General features: G+C 42.5%; 1 protein-coding gene across 3 annotated transcripts in view; it reads right to left on the bottom strand.

Annotated features, from left to right (window-relative positions):
- adcy2b (adenylate cyclase 2b (brain)) overlaps positions 1-23,763 on the bottom strand; it is a 41,266-nt gene that overhangs the window by 14,701 nt on the left and 2,802 nt on the right. For all 3 annotated transcript variants that reach the window (XR_011785219.2, XM_071914907.2, XM_078290410.1), the window contains exons 2-9: positions 19,142-19,339; positions 14,872-15,033; positions 12,356-12,505; positions 8,363-8,511; positions 5,861-5,972; positions 3,535-3,662; positions 2,521-2,679; positions 1,575-1,707 (exon numbers count right to left, since the gene is read on the bottom strand). Coding sequence is in view for 2 of the 3 variants with exons in the window: in XM_071914907.2 (XP_071771008.1) it covers positions 1,575-1,707; positions 2,521-2,679; positions 3,535-3,662; positions 5,861-5,972; positions 8,363-8,511; positions 12,356-12,505; positions 14,872-15,033; positions 19,142-19,339 (1,191 nt within the window). In the remaining variant the exon portion in view is untranslated. The remainder of the gene's footprint in view (positions 1-1,574; positions 1,708-2,520; positions 2,680-3,534; positions 3,663-5,860; positions 5,973-8,362; positions 8,512-12,355; positions 12,506-14,871; positions 15,034-19,141; positions 19,340-23,763) is intronic.

The following is a 23,763-nucleotide window of genomic DNA, read 5'->3' as shown; positions in this document are numbered from 1 at the left end:
CATTGACTGTTTATATTTAATAATACATTATCAATGGTTTGGCTGAGATCATGAAACAGAGACAGTGTGATTATGTGATTATTACCATTCCAACCATCTTGACTAGGTATAAATTACTGAAAACTTCACAAAATGTGCTAATGTTTTCTTGAGCAGAAGTGTGCATCCATGTAGGACCAGATGAGGTTTTACCATGCAATATGTATTTGAGTGTTGTCTGCTAGATGTAACTGTAACCCTGGGATTATATAATCAGATTACAAAATTTAAAAGTATGCTGTTATACATTACAGTTACTTCTTTAAGGATTACCATTACTTATGGGACTATTTCATGAATCTTTTGACGTTTATAAAAAAAGGAATATTGCAATAGTAGTTCATCTTTCGTAACAGATTGTTTTTGAAAGAGCAGAATGACTGCAAGCCGCACGCAGCCGACTGCCCACTCCCATCCATCATCTGCAGTGTAAACAGGACGGTCACGCATCTGCTGAGCTCACGCTCCGTGGGTGGAAAAAGGAGTGAAGTGCTCAGGCTAAAGGACCGATGGCCAATTGACATCTCTCCACATCTCCGACCCGATTGTCATTGTCTAGAGCTACTTACGCTACTTCAAATACTTTGTTTAGTCACAAAATGGTGCAGCTCTTGTTTTATTTTGCCACGTATGCGGAGTTTCTCCCTGACAAACAGCACACCGCCTTACTGCTGACAGCAACACTGCCCTACATAAAGCCAGCAAGCAGCGAAGCGGAGAAAAAAAACGACTTCAAAGTTTATCTCCTGTCCCAACAAAAGTTTTGCAGAGACGTGCCGAATATCATTTAACGGCATTTATGGGTAGAATTTAGGTTATGTGAAATCGAAACCCTAGTCGTGGGCAGTTACTGCTGCTGCTTTTGTAGAGAACTTGACAAGTTGTGTGAAGTAGAATATTCAAAATGTAGCCTAAATGTTGACCTAGAAAAAATGCCTCAAAATTACCTGTACAGCATATTATTATTATGTTCTGGTAAAGTGATGACAGTACTTTCAGTTTTTATAGAGATGATATCCAGATAACATTTTTAAACACTAGAAAGTTTTAGTGGTCAACTGACTGCTGAAATATGAAATATTTCAGCTTTAAAAATGTTCCATTGTCTTTTCCTGGAACCCACTTCAAGCACAAACCACTGTTTGTCGATTTTCAAAATAATGCAAGGAATTATGATGATGATGATTATTATTAATGCTCTTTATTTATGTATAAAGCATTTTGCAAAAGAGTTACAAAGCACTTTACAAAGGATAAAAAATACATAAAATCGGTAGAACCAATAAAACAAGAAATATAGAAACGCTCATAAAAAGGGACGGAAACCAGTAACAAAAGGTCATTACATAAAAGCAAGTCTATAAAACTGACTTTTAAGAAGTGATTTAAAAGATGATACTCCTTTAGCCAGCATGAAAAATACTAGGAGTTATAATTATATTTACCCACTTTGACTGACAACTTGTTGGCCTAGAGCCCAAAATCCACTGGCCTAAGGTTTGGATGTGTGAACCTTGTTAAGAATGATATCTGACCTTGGGGTTGATGACCAGGTAGGTGACCACTCCATGCTCCTTCAGATAGGAGTCTCTGCTCTGTCCGTCCCCAGGCTCCACCTTGTAGGAGCCCTTCAGATGCTCCAGCGTCACCGAAGAGATGTGGACCCTCCTTGAGACGACAGGACAGGATGGATGACAAGAGATGAGGAGTTTGTTCCATCTCTCTCTCCCTTCAATAACTCTATCACACGTATTATCTGCTCTCCAATTAACCTCCCTCCTTTTGTTGCTTGATGTTTGTTTTATTCGCTTTCAGCTGAGTTCTGATTGTGCTTGCTCTTGCCGCAAGTCATCGATATGTGATGTTTTCCCCCCAGCTGTTCAGCCAATATGGGGTTCGAAGAAATAAAAGTTTTCAGTGTTTCCCCCAGTACTATACTCTTGTCAGGGTGGAAAAGCCTCTGAAACTGCATTAAGACCCTCATGGGACACTAAAACTCTATTTAAAGCCAGCATAGGTAGGTTTTATAAAGTGACATTTTGCTTGAATTCAGCAAAAGTAATCCCCATGTCAGGTGGACATCAATGAGTAAGATAATATGTAAGACTCAGCTATGTGTTTTTGTGCTCATTGGCCATTAGACCTTTTACCAGGCCACCAAAAACAATTTGTTCATAACAGAACAAAGATAAGATAAAATTGTAATGATTCCCAACTGATATAACTGATTTCTCCAACATGTTAAGTAGAAATGTTTGAGTGAAAAGTATGAAAAAAAAAAAGAAAATGTTTTTTTTTTAGGTCAGCAGAGCCCTGATTCACATTTACCACCCCTACAATCACCATGAGGGTGTGCAGAATGACTGCAGTTCCAGCAGGGTGAGGTGCAGCTTATGAAAGTTCGAAAAACAAAAGAATGTTGCATTCTGTAAGATTGTTTACAACATCTACAGCTTTGCTATAGGTCTACAGAAGTCTTACCCTGGCACGCCCCCCGCCTCCATATGATTGGCCAGCGTGACGTCATGTGACCAGACGTCGTACTGCCACTTCTGGAGGCCAATCACGCCGCACAGGACATTCCCAGAATGCACCCCGACGCGCATGTTGATGTCGACTCCGGTTGCATCGCGGACCTTCCTGTGGAAAGCACAAAAATACAGTATAGCACACTGGTTCACAGTCCGCAGGACCCAGAACCATGCTGGGTTTCATCCCAGCCATCCAATCAGGGACTGATTGACTGCAATCAACTGTAATTAACCCCCTGGTAGGATAGAAAACCAGCAGTCAATATCTTTAATTTTGACCATTTTCAGGCCAGAAAATTACAAGTATTCAGAATGTTATTCTTGCCAGGGAGAAGCCTCTGAAACAGCATCATGGGACACTACAGCTCTCCACTGAAAGCCAGACTAATTAAATGATTTTAGTGTTAGCAGCATTTTAAGGCAGGATGACCCAGCACACCTATTCAATGGCAGGAAAATCTGGGATACATTTGGCCTTTAAATGAAGCATTTATTTACAAAAACAAACAATATTTCAATTATTTAACAAATAAATGAATAAATAAAATGTGCAATGTCTGCAGGTTTTACAGACTGTTTCTATATGAGATTTTATGGGAGAAACCTCCATCATATCGGAGGTGGATGACGTTTGACTGGCCGATATCTGATTGTGATAAAAGGTCAGTATTGGTAAACCAATAAATAGAGAGTGTGTGTGTTCATGCATAAGTGAAAGAGAGGCAGAGAGTAAGAGGGGAGCGTTGAAAGCAAAAAGATTTATTTTTTTTCCATTTGTTTGGGTTTATTATTTGTTCAGTCAGCTGGCTTATCATATCGCATTCACATTGTGTTTGCTCTGGAGTGCAAACAGAGCTGAAACCAAGTCTGGCATTCCTTCTGCTCAATCTGTCTGACGGGTGTGTGTGTGTGTGTGTGTGTGTGTGTGTGTGTGCGTGCGTGTGTGTGCGAGCTGGTATTTTACTTGATGGCCTCACACATATCCAAGCCCATCTTCACACAGTTCCTGGCGTGGTGAGGCAGAGACTCAGGCAGACCCGACACACAGTAGTAACAATCTCCCAGGATCTTGATTCGCATGCACTCATTTTCCTTAGGGAGAGAGAGAGAGAGTGGTTGAGAGAGAGAGAGATGTTGAGAGAGAGAGAGAGAGAGAGAGAGAGAGGTTGAAAGAGAGAGAGAGAGAGAGAGAGATGTTGAGAGAGAGAGAGGTTGAGAGAGAGAGAGAGCAAGAGAGGTTGAGAGAGAGAGAGAGAGAGAGAGAGGAGGAAGAGGAGTACATTTATCATCAATGTGACCAAACTTCGTACCTTGCCCATCCATAATAATCATAATAATCTATAGTAATGATTAATTATTATTGATTAATTAACCTATTATTAGGTTTGAAACATGTACTATACAATAATACATAATCATATCCATAATAATGCATAACAGTTCAAATCATTCAAAAACCAGTAAGGACATACCAGACATTGTAATAACAATTGTGTGTGTTTGTGTATATGTATTTGTGTATATGCGTGTGTGTGTGTGTGTGTGTGTGTGTTGGGACATAGTGCTCTCTCTCTCTCTCTCTCTCTTGCTCTGTCTCTCACCTCTGAACAACCCTCACAGACACACACACACACACACACACACACACACACACACATCCATCAACTCCAATATCACACACCCACACACACATAACACGTGTGCTCTTGCTCCACATGTGGGATGTGTAAGCTCATCGTTGGGCCGCGCTTTATATAACGGCGGCTTCATCAGGCAGGTGCACAGAGCTGCTGGACAGAGAGCTGAGAGAGCCTGACTCAACCATGAGAACGGAACAGGAGAGTACCCATGAGACCACGAGATCCACTCTGACCAGCCCACACTGTTACAACCTGCAGCTCTAGACACACACACACACACACACACACACACACACACACACACACGCTTTGGGAAGGTACGGAGGCCGAGGGTGGCCGCAGGAGAAAGAACACGCTTATTTCAAGGCCGCGTTTTACTACCTCGAGGGTACAAGATGGTATCGCATGCGCACAACATAGACTTTGCTCCCTCATTATGATTAATTTGGACTCTCACTTTCATTATGGTGCACACAATTTCATCATTCATGTGAATTCATTAACACTGATAAAGATATCCTTAGTTGAATCAGGCTTTTGATAATAGATAGATACTCACTAAGCGAGTTTTACTTATGGTAAAGAAGAGTTATCAAGGCATTGCTTGCTGACAATGCTTGTGATGCAAAGTGTTATTGTTGATAAGAAACAGTTTTTGGGAGCTAATGGGCTCAATACCATCATCAATATGCACACATGCCTCCAGAATGAGAAAAGTAGGAGTTCCAAGGCACTCTTCAAGCACAAATGTAAAAAGCCTTTATTTCATGGCTGGTTCAAAACAACAAATTAAAAACAACTCAGACGCATTTCGCCCATGCTGCGTTCTTCATCTGGGAGTAGCACACCAACTTATGTTTTTAATAATATGTTCTTTTGATCTAGCCATGAAATAAAAGCTTTTTAAATGTCTGCCTGAAGAGTGCCTTGGAACTCTTTTTTTCAAAGCGAAAACCCCAAACCAAAGAGCACCTTCAACAAATGCCTTCATACCAAAGCCCAACAGGGCTTTCGCTTTCCTCTCTTCTTTGAAAGACTTTATAAAGGATTTGTACCAATCGATACTAAAAGCTCTCCGACACCACACCACAGAAAACAAGTTGGTGTGGGTGCACCGGCTATATGATGTGAACTTCTAACCAGTGCACATCTTGTATTTATTTGCATGCTTTTTATGCAACTCCAACGCATGTTTGTATATCCTGCACATAGAATAGCATGTCGTGCAAACTAGTTAATATTTTGTTACCATGAAATATTTTTTCCCCCCTAGAGAACGGGCTCTACTGGGCTCTGCAGAAAAGAGAAAGAGACAATGTGCTTATTTGGTAGCTATATACTTATGGACTGTGTGGTGGGGTGTTAATGGTGTTATTTCTGTTGTTGGAATACGCTGCCAGAGGATCTGAGGTGTGACTTAACACTCACCTCAAAGCAGGCTCAAAACTTTTCTCTCTCTGGAACTAGGTTTTATCCCTGTGTGTGTATGTGTGTGTGTATTTGGGGTATGTGATATGTTTTTATGGTGGCTTTGCACTACTTTTGCATTTGTTTTGCTTTCATTGTTTTTTATCTATAGCACATTGAGTTTCCATATGTATGAACAATGCTATACAAATTAAGTTTGGCTTTTCTTGACTTTTGTGTTACCTTTGCGATCTGGTCAAACTTGCCGAAGAGTTCATTCAGCATATGCACGAGTTCACCTGGAGAGCAGTCACTGGCCAGCCTGGTGAAGCCCACTATGTCGGCATACAGAATACTACAGGGAAACGAGACAAATAACATGCATAGACAATATCAATATTCATATACCCTTTCATATTGGTATTTGTTGACAAATTAAATTTGTCAGTGTTATGCAAAATACTCAATTCAGTTTTCAAGAATTGAGAAAAAATGACTTTCCCAATAACGGACATTACAATGCATTATTTATGGTGCCAGAATCAAGGGACAATGCCAACTGTTAATCACAGAAAAGGCAGGAGAACTTTTTGTTGTTGTTGTTGTTGTACCTATAGAGGGCTTTTAACACAGCCTCTGGCAGCCATATTGGAGGTCCTCAGCTCTTGGGCAACCAGCTGAGAACAGCTGGTTGCATTTCTATACATACAACATGTCCGTCTCAACAGAATTGAAAAGATATGGTCAATTTCTGTGCTGTTTTTGACTGGGAACTGATATTTCACCACTAATACGTACAGCAATTTTGTGTTTAGATAATGTCAGCTTGTTACCTTGCTAACAGTAGCTATTATCTGGTCAGCTAGCTCACTGTCTTGTTGTAAACACATCTGATTTGCATCCCTAGCAAACATAGTTGAAGCTAGCAATAGTAGTGGCTATAGTCGTTAACGTTCATTGGTTGCTTTGCTAAATTAGCCTGCTGGCTAGTTGGCTAGCTAACAAAGCCAAAAAACCAACTGCTTAGGTTAACTGACTCTTTTCAAGCTACAATCTGTAGCAGTGTTTGCAACTCTTTACCCCGGAAAGTAACTATTGGCTGCTCAAAAAGTCTCTAAAAGTCGCTAGATGACATCACACGTCAATTTGCATATGAATACATTGGTTACAATCCCTGCTCACAGTGGAGGGAGGGGACTACGCTGTGTATGGAAAGCACTGATCATCAGACATCTTTGGGTTAGACAAGCAAGTCGTGCAAATCAGTATCAGCCGTACCAATTTGTCACCAAATTTCTTGGGATTCAACAATTAACATTGTTCCCCATGGTCAGAAACAGTCGCTAGATTGATGCTAGTTGCTTCTGAGAAATAAAGTTGCCAGGGGCTGAAAAGGTGCTATAATCTGACAAAGTTGGCAACAGCAATCCGTAGTGCTTTGAGTACCAGAGGGGTTAAGGGCTAAAGACAATACACTCTCCTGTGTCACAGTAACCTAAATTTAGAAACAAATCTACCTCATCAGTCTATTCACTTTTGACTTATGACAGTACTGAAAGGATCTACACCCACACCACAACAAGCTTTTTCAAGTAGGCCTATCTCTCTTTTTCTAGCCCACCTGTTATATATTTAGACATTATTGCACACAGCCAATTCTCCACTGGACCTCCATGATGGTGCCAGACATGGTTGCAAGGGGATTTGTGACGCAACTGCAAAGCCTCTGTAAGAGTCTGGGCATTTCCCAAAGAAAGGCAATGACATTATATCCTGCATTTGGCAAAAACTATCTGGCACCAAACAAACACCAAAACACACTGTAACCACCACAACACGCCATTTAATCTGCTTCTCAACACCGTCCACCAATGATTAGAGCTGGGGACATGATAATGGATGCATTAGCTGGTGGTTGGCTCTCCAATAACTGCCTGGTGTCAGAGGAGCCCAGCTGAGTCTAATATGTAATAACCACACTGCCACCCATCCTTGGGTATCAATTCTGTGCCGTGGCGAGATTGTCCTCTCCACCGTGAGACAGGCTCTGCGAGAACATGTTATTATTAGAAGGATCGTGGCCAGACCAGCATGAAGACACACACGCTTACATGCACAACGCACACACACACCTGAGCCCCACTTCACGCCAGGGACACAGTGATATTGTTTATCCTGTAAAGCTCCAGCCATGATGGAAAAGGGGTTTTTAGAGGACATCCCTTGGAGAGGCTCTCATTGTAAGCCCGGCTTTGTCTACTCTGCTCTCCCTCTACAAGCTCTCTCCTTCTTCCCACAGTATACAGAGGGATGTCATTGAGGATATAGGACGTAGGCTCCTCTTCATTTGGCAAAGTGACCTCAGAGTACACTAAAGGTGGATTAACTCCGAATTGAATTTTGTCCGCTGCAGATGAAAACGGATAAGGAGAAGACGAGGTATAGAGAAGATAGTGAGGTACTGTAGGGCTTGTGGGAAATGAGAGTGGGAAGGGAAGGGAAGGAAAGGGGAGGAGAGGAGATAAAGGGAAAAGGACAAGGGATGAGAGAAGCCAAGAGGATAGGAGCGATCAAAATGTGAGAGTGGGTGGAGAGGAGAGGAGAGGAGAGGAGAGGAGAGGAGAGGAGAGGAGAGGACGAAGGATGAGCAATGATGGGGAGGAGGAGGATAGGATGATAGGAGCAATGAAGAGGAAATTATAACCTTTATTATAGGGAAGCGCAGATGGCTGCGGTGTCGTTTACCTGACGTTGGTGTGCCGCTGCACGTACAGGTTGTGGAAGTTGTTGGTGCTCTCGGCTCGGCCAAAGTTGGGTCCCTGCAGCCGCTGGATGATCTCGGCTTTCATCACCCGGGCTATATGGGCCGGCAGCAGGGATAACAGTAAGCGCTCCTAGAGACAGATAGAGGGGGAGACAGAGGGATCAAAGGCAGGCAAGGAAGGGAGAGTGATGGAGACGCAAAGAGAAAGCAGTAGGGACAAGGCAGGAAACGGACACTGACTACGTTTACGTGCGGAGATTAGTAAGAATAGTCCGAGCTTAACCCTGTTACTCAAGTTTTGGATTTACAAATGTTAACATCATGACTGAGTTAGAATAACCTGGATAAGCTCATACTCTAATTAGGAGAAACCTGGTTCACTCCCATATTAAATGGATTACTGTGGCATGGAAACATCTTACTTCTTTCACTTATGTTTTTTGTCATCTGCGCAAACTCATGCAGCATTACTGGTAAATTTTGATGTCAACAAAATAAAGGCACTGAGCACTAGGCTACTTACTATTATTATTTGGATCATAATTCTCCCCATATTAGAACTAATTTACTCTTGCTCAGTGAAAGTTTTTTGGTGATTTGTGGACAGGAATATTCAGTTAACTGGTTTATTCATGGAAATCAATCACAGGGTATCAAAGGTCCATATAAACAGCTTCGCCTAAATAAGACCTTAAGTTGCCAATAGCCAGGTTACCCTGTATTTAAATGTAACCATTGCCATGGCCAGAGACCAGGTCTCTCTTGAAAAAGAGATCTCAATGAGACAACCTGGTAAAATAAAGGTTAAATAAAAATTTAAAAAAATCCACAGTTGATAAAGGATTCAGACTGGTTTATGCCAAACTTCACCACACAATTTTGATATATCACCTTTAAAATAGATTTTTAGAGCCCCTAAATGATGGCTGGTTACCCTACTTAAGTAGCTATTGGTGTTAATTTTCCATGACACAGAGGCAGAGAAGACTAGAGAAGGGAGATGGAGGCAGAGAGACAAATATAAACATATAATATAATACATAAACAAACATACAATACAGCATGGCTGGCAGAGAAATGCAATGGAGCAGCTTTTGTAAATGGATACAGCTATGTTCCACTTTCAGCTCACCTCCCACCTGTGATCCTATGTTTGGCTTTTAGATGCATTAAAGGAAAAATCCTCGCTCAGATACTCTTCCACTGTTGGATATCAATCTGTGATGTTCCAGGAGTTATGTTGAGAATTCACTTTTTTGGTGTTCCCACTTTCCCTCAACCTGTCTCGTTTACTTCTACTTCAGTTGGTAATTTTCTACATTTCCCACAATGCCTTTCGAAAACCATCAGAGAAGGGGCATGTACTTCTTGCTTTCAATCAATTGTGGGCTAATGGGCATATAAATATAGCTAACTAATCAACTAGCTAGTGAACACTGGGGCGTGTCTATGATCGCAGCCATGACCCTTAAAACACAACATGCCTTGTAGCTGCACTGTATTCTGGTCTATTGACGCTACTGTGGGTGGAGAAATTGGCATCTCTTCCTCTTCTACAATGGATTTCTCCCTGTATGATTGTTGAACGTCGGTGCAAAATGGAGAGTCTAGAAAGAAGCCCTTGCTTTTTGATTCTGAGGACTGACCTGATGATTACTATTGATGTTTTACGTAGCTGAAAACTTTTCTGCTATCGAACTCCATTATAGCTGCTGGAAATAACATGACGTCTATGTTTCGCCAATTATCCGTGGGAATAAGAAAAATACACTGCCAAATAACAAAATGGACCCAGGAATACAAGGTACATTGCCAATAGCTGTTTTTAGCAGTGCTAAAGTGCTTTAGGGTGAATTTTTCCTTTAATTTAGAACCATACACAGTGGGTGGGGGTTTGTTTGAGAAAAGGTGATTTTGGTGTGTGTGTGTGTGTGCGTGTGTGTGTGTGTGGGCATTTGCGTGGGTGTGTATGTGTGTTAGAGTGAGCGAATAGCTGCCTGAGGGGGGTGTGACTCATAAATGCGGCTCACAGCAGAGAGGGTCATTATATTGTTCACACACCATGGGCTCATTTCCTAAAACACAGCAGCAAATTAACTAGAGAGGGAGGGGAGGAGGAGGAGAAGCTGGTTTTTGAAGGAGAGGGGCGTGTGTGTGTGTGTGTGTGGGTGGGGGGGGGGGTGGGTTCTAAAAATAGACACCCCCACCATCCAGACTTACTCAGCACTGAGCCAATATTACCACTCTGCTGTGAACATGCAGAGGGGTTGTTAATAAACTGAAGAGATATGTGGCGTTATTTCATGTTCTTTGAATGAATTAGAGAGATTGGTATGAAGCTTTTGGATGTTTTGTTGTTTAGTTATGCATTGGCACGTGCTTGCAAACAGACTCATACACACACACACACACACACACACACACACACACACACACAAACAGATGCCAGAACAGATGCCAGTGTACAAATGCGACATGAAAATAGTTTTTACTGCACTTCAACCAAAGGTAAACATATTTTGCACAAGTCAAATATCATCTGCAGAAGACAAGAATATTCTAAACGTATGTAATTGCGCTGTGGTAATTGCCGGTAAGTATTTGAAACAGAAAAAATAACTAGGATATTCAAATAGTTTGGTTAAGCTGTAGAATGTTTACTTTTGTTTCTTGTCTTATTGTGTTTTTCTCACATATCAGATGGTTCTCCCCACCAGTGAAAGTAAAAGAAATATATAAAATGTTCCAAATAGCTGTATATGTTGAAATACACAGAGAAATATGTATTTGAAAATGATATATTTCACCAGTAATAAGGAAATACTTTATGGTTAATAGCTATTGAGTGGATCCCCAGTTATTGATGCATAATTTCTGTGTCATTTCCCTGGTTGGGGAGAATGGGTAATGTCAGGCTAAGACGCTAATGTCAAGCGAATGTCACTGCATAATGCCTTTTTATAGATGACCGACTTCTACCACCGCCTCATCCCTGACAAAACTGAGAAGTTAAATAGCTGTGTGATGAAATAGAATAAATTAGAATTTGATTTGGGTTGATTCTAATCATCGATGATTAGCTCTGAGAGAGGAACAGAGAGTGTTATTTGGTATTGAGTACACATAGTACACAGACAGTGATGAGTTAACAGCTGCTGTTATGGCTGTGAGTTAGCTGTTAGATATATTGCTATTAGTTTAATATTGTATTGTAGTATTGTTTTGTACTGAACAATTCAATTCAAAATCATGGGGCATCGGGTTTAAAAGAATAGTTCACACCAAAAATAAAATCTACTCGCCCTCATGTCAGTCGAAACGCTGGTGAAGTTTGTATGTCCACATAACACAGAGCCAGCTTGCTATATCTAGGAGATAATGAGGTAAATACTGGACTTTTGCATCGACAGTGTAATCGTTTGGCTTCAGAACACAAACTGTATGGAGTAATTGTATGACTTTATGGATTTTTTTGCCCTTTTTGGAACTCTGAAGAGCCACCACCGCACCACCAGGCTGATACAGAACAGCGCTAGCAAACTCACTGTGTGCTATGTGGACATACAAACTTCACCGGTGTTTCAACTGACAGACAATTTTCAAATGTTCATGTTTGGGTGAACTATTCCTTTAAGCTCATCAATAAAATAAAGTTAAATGGGCTACTAAATGTTTTTTCTAGATTTCTGACAGAGAGACTGGTTGTGATAAGCACTGGCTGGCTGTTAGCAATCACTGCAATCAAGCCTTTTGGTGTCACACAATGCTAAGATAATCACACAAACTGATAAACACACACACATACACACTCTCACACAAACAGGTTGTTTATTGTATTAGTTACATGCACTTCCTGCAATCTCAATATACTCTGATGACAGGATCTGGCTCATATAAGAACGCTATTAGAGTTTACTCATGAATTATTTGGAATCCGTGTGTGTGTGTGTGTGTGTGTGTGTGTGTGTATATACCTGTTGGTGCTTTTCAAACTCTAGTTTGATGGGGGACTTGATGCAGTTGCAGGTGTCTTGGTAGGTCTGTTTGAGAGCCAGGTCCATCAGATGCTTGTGGTACGCCCCGGCCAGGTTACCACAGGTGAAGATGATCACATTGGCTAAGATCTGCCATCATACACACACACACACACACACACACACACACAGAGAGAGAGAGAGAGTAAGGCATTAAAATAAGGTTAAGATGTTAAGAGGTGACACATGTTCACTGATATGCCTCTCATCGTCATCGTTCCCAGTATCTACCCCCTACCACTCAAGCCTATATTATTACCTCGTAAAACCTGCCCAGAGCACACACTTCCCCATTGCTTTTCCATCCCCTTCCGCCACTATGTCAACCTCAAGCTCTTTAAAATGTGGCCATGCATATCAATAGGCCGTCCTTGGTGCTGTAGCCAAGGGCAATAAGCTTATTCTAACTTGCTTTATTGTTGGTGTGCTTTTCCACTGTGTGTGTGTGTGTGTGTGTGTGTGTGCGTGTGTGTGTGAGTGTGAGAGCCTACTGAGATTAGAGTGTTATCACTGTGTCTACTCCGATGGTTGATTAGTAAGCTTCATTGCATGCGTGTGTGCAATCTCAGCCGTCAGACATGCATGTAATGAGAAATCAATTCCATTTGACCCTTTGAATGTATGGTATTGGGTGTGTTAATGTATTCGTATTGAAAATGACAGAATTTAATTTTCATGTAATTGGCTTGTGGAGTGTTACGGCTGCATACAGAGCTTTATCTCTATTATTCTTTTTGCTAATGTTGTTATGAGGTTTCTGTTTTGTGTAATGATTTGCTTTTGTGTTCATGATATTGCTGTATCAAGAGGCTATTCATTTAGAGTCAATGTTGTTTTATGATAAACAACTTAAATGGCAATACATTTACAGTAACTCTGGCAGTGCTGAATGCACTGTCACAAAGATACATAGACACAGACACACATCCACAGTTAATGTATAACCAGTGTTAATTATCAGTAAACAAGTGTGTGGGTGTAGGGCCACAGTACAACCTACTGACTCTTAACCCCTCGGTAATGTAGGTCGTTCCAGCTTGTGTAATGTTTGGATGCACTGAAGGTCGAAATACACTGAAGGTCAAAACATTTCCAAAATAGGGTGGGAGGGGGAGTATAGGGAAACGGGTTAACCCTGTTCTAAAATGCTGAAGGCTCTAAATATCATTGGGGTGTCATGGTTGAAATGCCTCTTCGGTGTTGTGTGGATTTTGCGAAAAGTGTCTTTGGACTGGTAAGCAGGGGTGGTGGTCCCCAGTTTAAAAAAGGGGACCGGAAGGTGTATTCCAACTATCGGGGCATCATACTGCTCAGCCTCCCTGAAAAAGCTAATGCCAAGGTGCTGGAAGGGAAGGGAGACGATGGGCAAGCCTCAGATTCAGGAGGAGCAAAGTGGATTTCATCCTGGTCACGGAACAGCGGACCAGCTTTCTACTTTCTCACAGATAACTGAGGGATCATGGAAGTGTGCTACTGTTGTCTACATGTGTTCTGTGGAATTGGGAAAAGTCCTACAACCATGTTCCTCAGGGCATCTTGTGGGAGGTGCTGTGGGAGTATGGGGTGTTAGGGCTGCTGTTGCAAGCCTTTTGGTGCTTCAAGCTCGTTAAAGGTAGGCATTGGACTCTGACAAGGATGCACCCTGTCCCCTTTTCTGTTGGTGAAATTCATGGACAGGATTTCAAGGGGCAGCCAAGGTCTTGAAAGTGTCCAGTTTGGTGCTGTTTGGTGGCATCTCTGTGGATGATGTCGTCCCTCTCGTGTCATAGGACTGTGATCTCCGATGTGCATTGGAACAGTTTGGGATAAAGGTGATCACCTCCAAGCCTGAGGCCATGGTTCTCTCCCGGAAAAAGGTGGCCTGTCCCATTCAGGTGAGGGGTGAGCAGTTGCCCCAAGGAGGAGTTCAGGTATCTTGAGGGTAAAAGGGATTCTGAGATTGACCACTAGTTAGATGCAGGGGCCGCAGTAATGAAGACATTTTTTTATGCGCTGAGACACAAAGCACAGCCCTCAATTTACTGGTTGATCCTTGGTCAGATCCTCACCTATGGTCATAAGCTTTGGGCAGCGACTGAAAGAATGAGATCATGGATGCAAGAAGCTGCAATGAGGTTTCTCTGGGAGAACCTCAGAGTCGTTGCTCCTCCATATTCAGAGGAGCCAGTTGCGGTGGTTTGGGTATAGAGGTATATCAGGCCTGGTCGAGTATAAGGGAGAGTTAAGACATGCTGGAGGGACTACACCTCCTAGGTGGCCTGGAAGAACACTGGGATCCCCAGAAGCAGCTGGAGGTGGACATCTGGGCTGCTCTGCTTGCCCTGCAGCCACTGCAACCCTCACTCAGATAATCAGCAAGAACATGGATAGATGGATAGAGATTGCAAAATTCTGGTATGTAAGTTCAAAAGCCTGAGGATCACATGAACAAGACTGTATGATCTGATCTGTCTTACCTGCCAGACTAGTGGTTCCAGTTCCTTGACGGTGGAAGTCAGACAGATGCTGAGGGTGACAGTGTGCGAGAAGCAGGTGATGACACTGGCAATAATGGCTCCTCTCATGGAGAAGGGCAGCATGGTGTACACCACAAACACTATGAACAGGAAGAAGGACACCTGGAAACCGGAAACAGGAAGAAGTTAACAGGTAAGAGTTCATAAGTGGGGGCAAAATCCATCAGTCCTTTCACAAAAAAAGCTTAAAAGTTAAAAACCAACGTGTTTCAGCTGTAATAGCCTTCGTCAGGTTTACAACATTGCATGCATAGTCTACAAATCTGGGGTCCAACCAAATTCTGTGGTGATCTTACCATAGATTTTGCCATACACCACAACCTTATAGTAATGTACTGCAGATGTTGCCACATATAAACCAAACAGAGTACCATATAAGTACCATATAATCTACCATACAAGTACTGCAGTAATACTGAAATACCTACAGTCTTGCCAAAACATTGACCACATGTTTGCCCCCAATGGCCTAGGAAACAAACCTCAGAGCACCACAAGAATACCAAAGCATAAGAATCACAGGAACACAATGGGTATCCCAAGAATTCCTTTGGGGAATAGTGTTGCAGGACCATGTGGTACTTCACCATAGGAAATTTTGGTATGGGATGCCCTGCTTGTTTTTCAGTAGTCAGTCAGCATTCTCTCTTTTCCTGGTTTACATCAAAGGCCCTGAGTCTGCTTTGACTGTGGTTGTGAGTGTGCATGTGTCTGTGTGTTGGATAATGTGTTGTGTATGTAGATACCGTGTGCCTTAACCTCCTGCTCCGTCCCGGTCCACTTCCCCTGCTGTCAGCCCACCCCTTCCTGTTATGGTGGCTGTGGTGGTGACCAGTGTGACTGGGTCAGAGGTTCAACTGGGACACCAGATGAACTCTGGCTTTCCTGCCTGTCTGTTTATTTCCTGTGTCTGTCAGGTTCAAAGAGTCAGTCAGCAAACTGGAATCCACTGACAGTGATAGCTTAGAACGATTCAGTTTAAACAAGGTTAAACTTACTGACAACAAATCTCTGTGCAGTTTGATGTTAATTGATTCTAGCTGCCACTTCGAGCCAGTGTGTCTCTCTTGTTATCATACTGTATGTATGAGGTTGAAATAATTTAGTTCTTTATTTCTCACTCATTTGTTTTATTTGAGCAAGTCACAGGAGAGGAGAGGTCTTCACATCCTGCTCATATTAAGTTTATGAGATAATCATATTATTATGAACATTAATAAGGTTATTCAGTGATCCGTTATGGTGATATAATTATTTCTACCAGTAACAAGTAGTGTAACAAATTACTATTTCAATTTCAGGAATAATATTACAGTTACCAATCAAAAAAACGTTTAGTATCAACGCCTCTAAATATTACATTGATGAAGTGAAGGTTATTGATGGTTGAATTATCCAAAAACTTTGATTATTCCCGTCCCATGATTGGTTTTCTATGATAATTAGCCATCATTCTCTCACACTGAGCTAGTTTAGATGAAAAATGGCAGAAAAGTTGACTTTCTCTGGGCAGAAGTATTACTTTTTATTAATTTTATGGAGCAAAAGGATGACAAGAACATCATCAAGGACATCAATGCTGTTTGATTTTAGGGAACTCACTTATCCTGATTTTTGGGTGTAATTGATCAGTATTGTAATGAGCAGCTTAATTACTGTTCCCAAGGAGTAATAAGCAAAATGATATTACTTTTGAAATAAGTAATAGGAAGTATATGAGTTTTCTTGAGTGATGAGCCCGACACAGCTTAAAAAGAAAGTTTCTACAAGACACTGAAAAAGCAACTGAACTGACAACTGAAAATCTATGATCCTAAAAGAGGAACTGAGCATGGCGTGAAGGGAGAGAAGCCACTTTAGCATTCTGTTGCTAAGGGAACCAGCCTACAGGGACGGACGTGGACTTGTTGGACCGGAGCTGTGGTGTTTAGCCTTACATCCCTGAGTTCGTAGGATTATTAGGATTCTCCTCATGACCCCCCCACCCCCAACACACACACACACACACACACACACACAAAACCCTGACCTCCCGCCCCCCAAATATCGAGGAGAGAGGGCAATTAGTGCGTGTGAGGTCTGGTGTGTTTGGGTAGCTGGGGGAATTGAGAATGGCAGTCCAATTTCAGGTGCGTCACCTGGCCCGCTCTGCCAGCCAGACACACTCCATCTCCACGGCGCTCCGGCCTGAATCCTAATACACCGTCAAACACCGCAAGATGGAATTTGCAGCCGTCATCGCACTTCTGCTTCTTCAATTACTTTTTTTTTTCTCTTTGCTTTCTCACCCTCTCTCTCTTTGTTGTACACACACTCCGGTTTCACACTCTGCGTTTCAGACGTGCAAACACAAAACACATTTTTCTTTCTTTATTTTTTTTAGTTTTTCTTTTAGTTTTTGCTGTTTCGTCTTCATTCTGTGGACTTCTTGTCTGTTGTGGTTGATGCAACTGTCCTGTTTGTTGTCTTTTACCACTGCACAAATGAAGACATTGGAATTGAACTGAATTTGATTTAAACTGAAAAAGTAGCACACACTCACTAACTTGCATACCTAAACACACACACGCTCGCAGACATGCACGCTCGAATACACAGAACTGATGATGGGATAACTCTAAAATGTTTTGCACCTGCTCACTTTAGCACACGTCACTGTAATAGTCAGATAAACATAAAATGGAAACTTAACATTTAGATATCTCAGTGTGAGACTTTTTTTTCCCTTGTCTCATCTTCATTGGACACACACTCACACACCTGGACAGGCAGGTCAGTGCGATAGCGTCTTGATTCTGGGGTACCAGGTGCGGCAGCCATGTTCAATCTGCCTCCTGGAAAGAGCCGAAGCCTCCAGAGAAATGGAATCAAGCCCAGACAACAGGCTGATGCAGCTAGAGGGTGGCAGAGACAGCCTGTACTGTATATGTGAGAGACTATTTGTGTGTGTGTGTGTGTGTGTGGGAGGGGAAGGGGGGGGGGGGGGGGGGGTTTAAAAGTGAATGGCCAAGCGAAGTACCAACCACTCTTTCCTCTCTGTAATCACTGTAATGGAAAATTTGCAGCATTCATTATCAGAACCGATGAATGCAACACAGCCTGCTCTCTCTCTCTCTCTCTCTCTCTCTCTCTCTCACTCTCTCTCTCTCTCTCTCTCTCTCTCTCTCTCTCAGGCCTACAGTGTTATTAGCTCAGTGAGCTCCATCAGACAAGCTGCTCTCTCAGTAATCACAATCAATCCAACCTACTGAGAGGGGTGCAATTCCAACTGTTCTCTGTCCCCCTGATTTCTGCTCGCTCCCTCCATTTCTCTCTTTGTTTCTTTGTTTTCTCTCTCTCTCTCTCTCTCTCTCTCTCTCTTTCTTTCTTTCTTTCTTTTACTTTTCATTTCTCTGCAGAGCTGGAATAAGCAGAGAGAAAAAGAACGGTATGAAATGCAAGATAGATAGATAGATAGATTGATTGATAGATAGATAGATAGATAGATAGATAGATAGATAGATAGATAGATAGATAGATAGATAGATAGATGGGGATATAAGCAGGAGAGTCATGGGATAGATAGATAGATAGATAGATAGATAGATAGATAGCTGGATAGATAGATAGATAGATAGATAGATAGATAGATAGATGGGGATATAAGCAGGAGAGTCATGGGATAGATAGATAGATAGATAGATAGATAGATAGATAGATAGATAGATAGATAGATAGATAGATAGATAGATAGATAGATAGATGGGGATATAAGCAGGAGAGTCATGGGATAGATAGATAGATAGATAGATAGATAGATGGGGATATAAGCAGGAGAGTCATGGGAGCAGAATGGAGCGATTAATAATGCAGAATGATTACGCTCTCACAGGTGGCTGGTGATAAAAATATCTCCACCACAGAGGAAGGAGGGAAGGAGGGAGGGAGGGAAGGGGAGATGGGGGTGGAAAGAGGGGAGAGAGGGAATTTGGGGAGGGAGGGAGGGAGGAGGAGGTCTTAACAGGAGAGGAGGAGGCAGATGAGAGAGAGCCGGGGAAAGAAAAAATGGGATTTGATGAATAGGGGGAGACAGGGCACTAGCAGGAGAAAATAGGATTCCTGAGACAGAAAAGTGAACGAGTCTGGGATGGAAAACGAATGTGTCTGTCTGTCCGCTGATCCGCTCACCTCCAGCCCTCATCTAACTCTGCACACACACGTACACACACACCTGGTCCCAGGGACAAAGTATCCCTCCCGAGAACATGAACAGGTAACCCATGGTGACCAAGCAGGCCCATATGAGGAGGGAGAAGAGCCGGAGCATCCTCTTGAAGATGGACTCGACGCAGACGAGGATGAAGATGGAGAGGAAGAGGAAGAGGGTGGTGGGCACCGTGATCAGGAACGCCAGGTGGTCCTCAATGTCCTGGAGGGAGAGAGAGAGAGAGAGAGTGAGAGGATCATTGGTTTATATTGTTGCAGGTTTGGGGGAGTCAAATACACACACACTCTCTGAGAACACACTCACTAACTTGCCTGTATATGCACATACAGTATACACACATCTACCTAAACCCCTAACTCTAACTCTAATCCTCACTACATGCTGAACCTTAAAGGAACAGTCCAAGTTTTTGGGAGATTATTCCATTGGTCAAATAAGCCGTTAAATTATGAGAACAGTGACACTAAAATCATCCATGTGTCCCCGGTAGATCGTTCACGCTCCATGCTAACACTTTAGCATGCACTATGTTGAGTGATAGTAGGCTCCATGCTAACACTTTAGCATACACTATGTTGAGTGATAGTAGGCTCCATGCTAACACTTAAACTTAAATGATACTGTATGTGGCCAAGTCTGGCAGTTTGGTGTAAATTGGTAAAATTTACACAAAATATGATGCAAAAGTAACGGACTGTTTTGAACTAACAGGACCCTGTTTCCATAGGAAGTGAATGTTAGCTTCTTGTTATTATGGGAGACTGTGTACAGCTGTGCAGTGGATGAATATGTGGTTGCTCACCTGAGATAATTCTAAAAATAAACTTGGCTGCATCAGCTAGCTACAGTACATTAAGTTGATGATATTTCATTTTTAAAATGTATGAATCTACAGGCCATATTATGAAAAACACATGCTAGTCGCCTACTATCGTTCAGCATAGTGTATGCTACAGTGTTAGCATGGAGCACCTCAGCCAGTGATCTAGCAGAGACACATGGAGGATTGTGGCATTTACTCATCACTTAAAGGGCAAGTTGGGTAACAGGCCAATATCCCAAAAACTCAAGTAAAATGTCAGGTAAAATGTCCTTTCTTTGGAGGATTTTCCTCATCTTTGTATCCTAGTGAGGACATTTGGTCATCATAAGGGTAGAAGTACACACACACACACACGCACACACACACACACACACACACACACACACACACACTCAGACCAGACGGTACACAGAACGGCAGACAGACAGTCTGAGCCCAGAGAATGTGCTACAGTGTCACTTTGCTCTCACACTGTCAAAGTCAGCATTTAGAAGCTGTCAACACACACTCAACACACACACGCTCTCTCTCGCTCTCTCTGCCTCCCACCGGACCTCCCTCGCCCACCTTCTCATTCTCTACAGCAGAAAGCCTCTCTCTTGCTCTCAGTTTGTCACATTTACAATTCAAGAGGTGGAGTACTGCAAAAAATAGCCATCCTAACAAGTTATTTAGTATTGAGTCTTAAAGTTTTATTTTTCTTTAAAAAAGTGAAAGATCTGCCAATTCTCTGCTAATTTCATTAGTTTACAAGCAACTCAGTTTTTTTCAAGACATTTCTTAAGTATCATTTTCTTGACTCTAGTGCAGTGATGCCTTGTTTCAAGATAATGACACTTGTTCCTATTTCTGAATCAAGTGAAACTGCATTGGAATGATCTCACCCCACTGAAGTTTTCACTTGTTCTTAATCTGACTATGAGACTAAATGACTTTTTTTTTTCATATTCCCATTGTGTTCCCAGTTATTATTTATCTGTCATCCTCACCACAGTGGCAGCTCTTTTATCCAAACCCTTCTTGCAGGCAGGTTGTTCAGTGCATGAAATGTTCTGAATGTTGAAACGGCGCAGAATTCTGAACCAAAGCTCGTACAATTTGCAGGGAGGTGCAGTAATTATGCATAACCAATGCGGTGCACTTTTCCACTGGTATATATATATATTTTTGCTCATTACGTCTTTTGGGTAGAACAGTCTGGATGTCTGACGTTCAGATAAGAGAGATTCCTCTGTGTCTTTAAATTATTACTGCTAAGAGTGGAAGTCAGCAGCACCTTTCACTTCTCTTTAATGTCTTCATCCCTGACACCTTCAACTTAATCTAACCTGTCCATGACCCCTGCGTGTGTGTGTGTGTGTGTGTGTGTGTGTGTGTGTGCTTCCACCCACCACTGCTTCTCCTTGTACATGCTGTGTAGAATTTGACTCTTCTCACTTTTTCTGGATGGCGATTTAGTATGCAAATGTCCATGACACACACACACACACACACACACACAGTCAGCGTCTCCATCAGGTGCTCTCCCTGTCCCTTTGCCCTCTTCAGACTGCATGAATTATGGAACTGAAGCGAAATCACCAGAAAGCGCTCGGAGAGGACGACGCATTTACACCCAACACCCGCGGCTTCCAGAGGCTTTTTGAGATTTGATCCTGCCCAACACCCACATAACCCATTTCAAGTTATTCCAAGGTAATGACCACACTGATTGGTCCAGCTGCTGTGAACGGCAAAGCAGCAAACTACTGTGTGATTACATGTCATCTTTTTCTACAGCGAAAGGCAGTCACTGCTTTGATTCCCTTACATCCATTTTCACTTGGATATTTCTGCGATGCTATTTCCAATGAAAAGATGTCACAGATCTATTAAAAGCGAGGTCTACCTGGGGTGTGCTATTGATTTTACAATGCGGGATATATAGACTCGGTGGCTTTTTTTCCGAGGACGGCTGAAGCTATTTGGCCGAGGCAAACGCAGGAAGGGAGCGCAGCAGAGGTAGTATGAGTCAGGGTCTGGCTGAGGGACCCCAGGAGACCGGCTGCTGACGCCACGCCAGCCATACAGTCGGCCCGGAGCGCACGCTGAATCCCAATGACGGTGTCAGCGAGACTGCGAGCTCACACCGCACAAAGGCCGCAGGGACACTTCTCGGCCGGACGTCGGAGATAAACACCCTCAGGTAGACGGCTCACACTGGGCTAAGTTTAGCAGCAGAACACCCTTTTCTTTCTCAAACATTCTTCTCACACACACACACAGGGTAAAGAGTCATTTGGAAGCGCTCTTTCCCCACTTTGGCGTTTTTTGCTTATTTGAGGCAGCAACCACAACCATCTGCACTTTGCACATTTCTCATTGTAGCCCATCTAAGCCCATTTAAGCCCTTTTCAAACCATTTAAAGCCATTTTCCCCGCGACACGACATAGAGGGAGGGAGCGGTCCCTGTCTGCCATAATGTACTGCATTGTCAACCAGAACAATTATTTCCTTTTTTAACCCGGCCTGACTTATCCAGCCATTATACTGGGAGGAACGGGGGGATGGGGAGACATGGCAGCAGGGGAGAGAGAGAGAGAGAGAGAGAGAAAGAGAGAGAGAGAGAGAAAGATTTATCCAATTATTCAGCGTTCAAATGAGTAGTTGAACGCGGTAACTTTCACACACGCAAACACACTCCAGAGGCATGATGTCAGAGTGTGAAGAGGACGGGGCACAGCGGCGCAGGAGTGTGTGCGTCGAAAAACACACAAATCATGGCACGGCGTATGCACTTTCCATGTCTGGGAGCCTGTTGAATATTTATCCGGCGGATGGAGCGGCTCTCATGGCGTATTTCTTCACTCGGCGCTCAGCCTAGATGTGGAAATCATCAATAATCAACAAGGCTTCCCTGAGTGCTCCGCTCCCAGCGTGGGGGAACGTTAATGCACTCCGCTGAACCAGGTCAAAGGTGGCAGAGTGGATGAAGAGTTTTGCTCCGACACCTTCACCGTTTGAAAAAAAAATGACAGCACTGACATCACAAAATGAATACAATTTATGGCACTCTTTAAAGCATAATAGGTGTCTTAAGTCCTTTGACAAAATGATACCACTTCTACAGACTGGATCGTCTACATTTTAGAGACACTGAATGATGAACTTTATTTTTTTTTTCCTTCCCTAAAACGGATATTAGATCCGATGAAACTTTAATGATCCCTGTGGGGGAATCGGATCGTCGCAGCAGCGGCGGCGAGTAAGACGAATGCAGAGAACGACGTCACATAATTACAACAACCGAAAAGTAACCGAAAAGAAATGAATAAAGATTCAGCTTCTTCACTGACAGATGGAAGCGGATGTGCAAGCTGCGCTGGCAGCTATTCACAATATCTGCTGCGCAGATGGGAGATCAACACAAATGTGTCCACACGTGTAAATATGCATTGTGAGCTATATATATAGAGCTAGTTATGTAGTGGTCAATTAAAATAAAAAGGGATCATCATAAGGCAATCAACCACTAATATGAACAGAAAATCATTGATATAGCACTGATATATGCTTTTTTCCCCTTAAAAGACCTTATCCTCATATAACTTACAGTTTGATACTACTTCCTATGATGTGTACTATGAATTTTCATCATGAAGATTTATGTCAGCCCTAAAAAATCTGCATAAACAGAGTTCAGGTGGCTTTTCCACTGCATCTCTGTAGCATTTTGAAGTGCAACTCTTCCTTTATGACCGGCTGTGATCCTTCTTCAGCCAACAGATCTTGAGAGATTGTTGTGTTTCCAGCAGTGTGATC

Source organism: Centroberyx gerrardi, chromosome 19 (genome assembly GCF_048128805.1).
Source record: "Centroberyx gerrardi isolate f3 chromosome 19, fCenGer3.hap1.cur.20231027, whole genome shotgun sequence".
NCBI classification, from domain to species: Eukaryota; Metazoa; Chordata; class Actinopteri; order Beryciformes; family Berycidae; genus Centroberyx; species Centroberyx gerrardi.
Note: the sequence above shows the minus strand (reverse complement) of the source record. Positions and strands in the feature narration are given on the sequence as shown.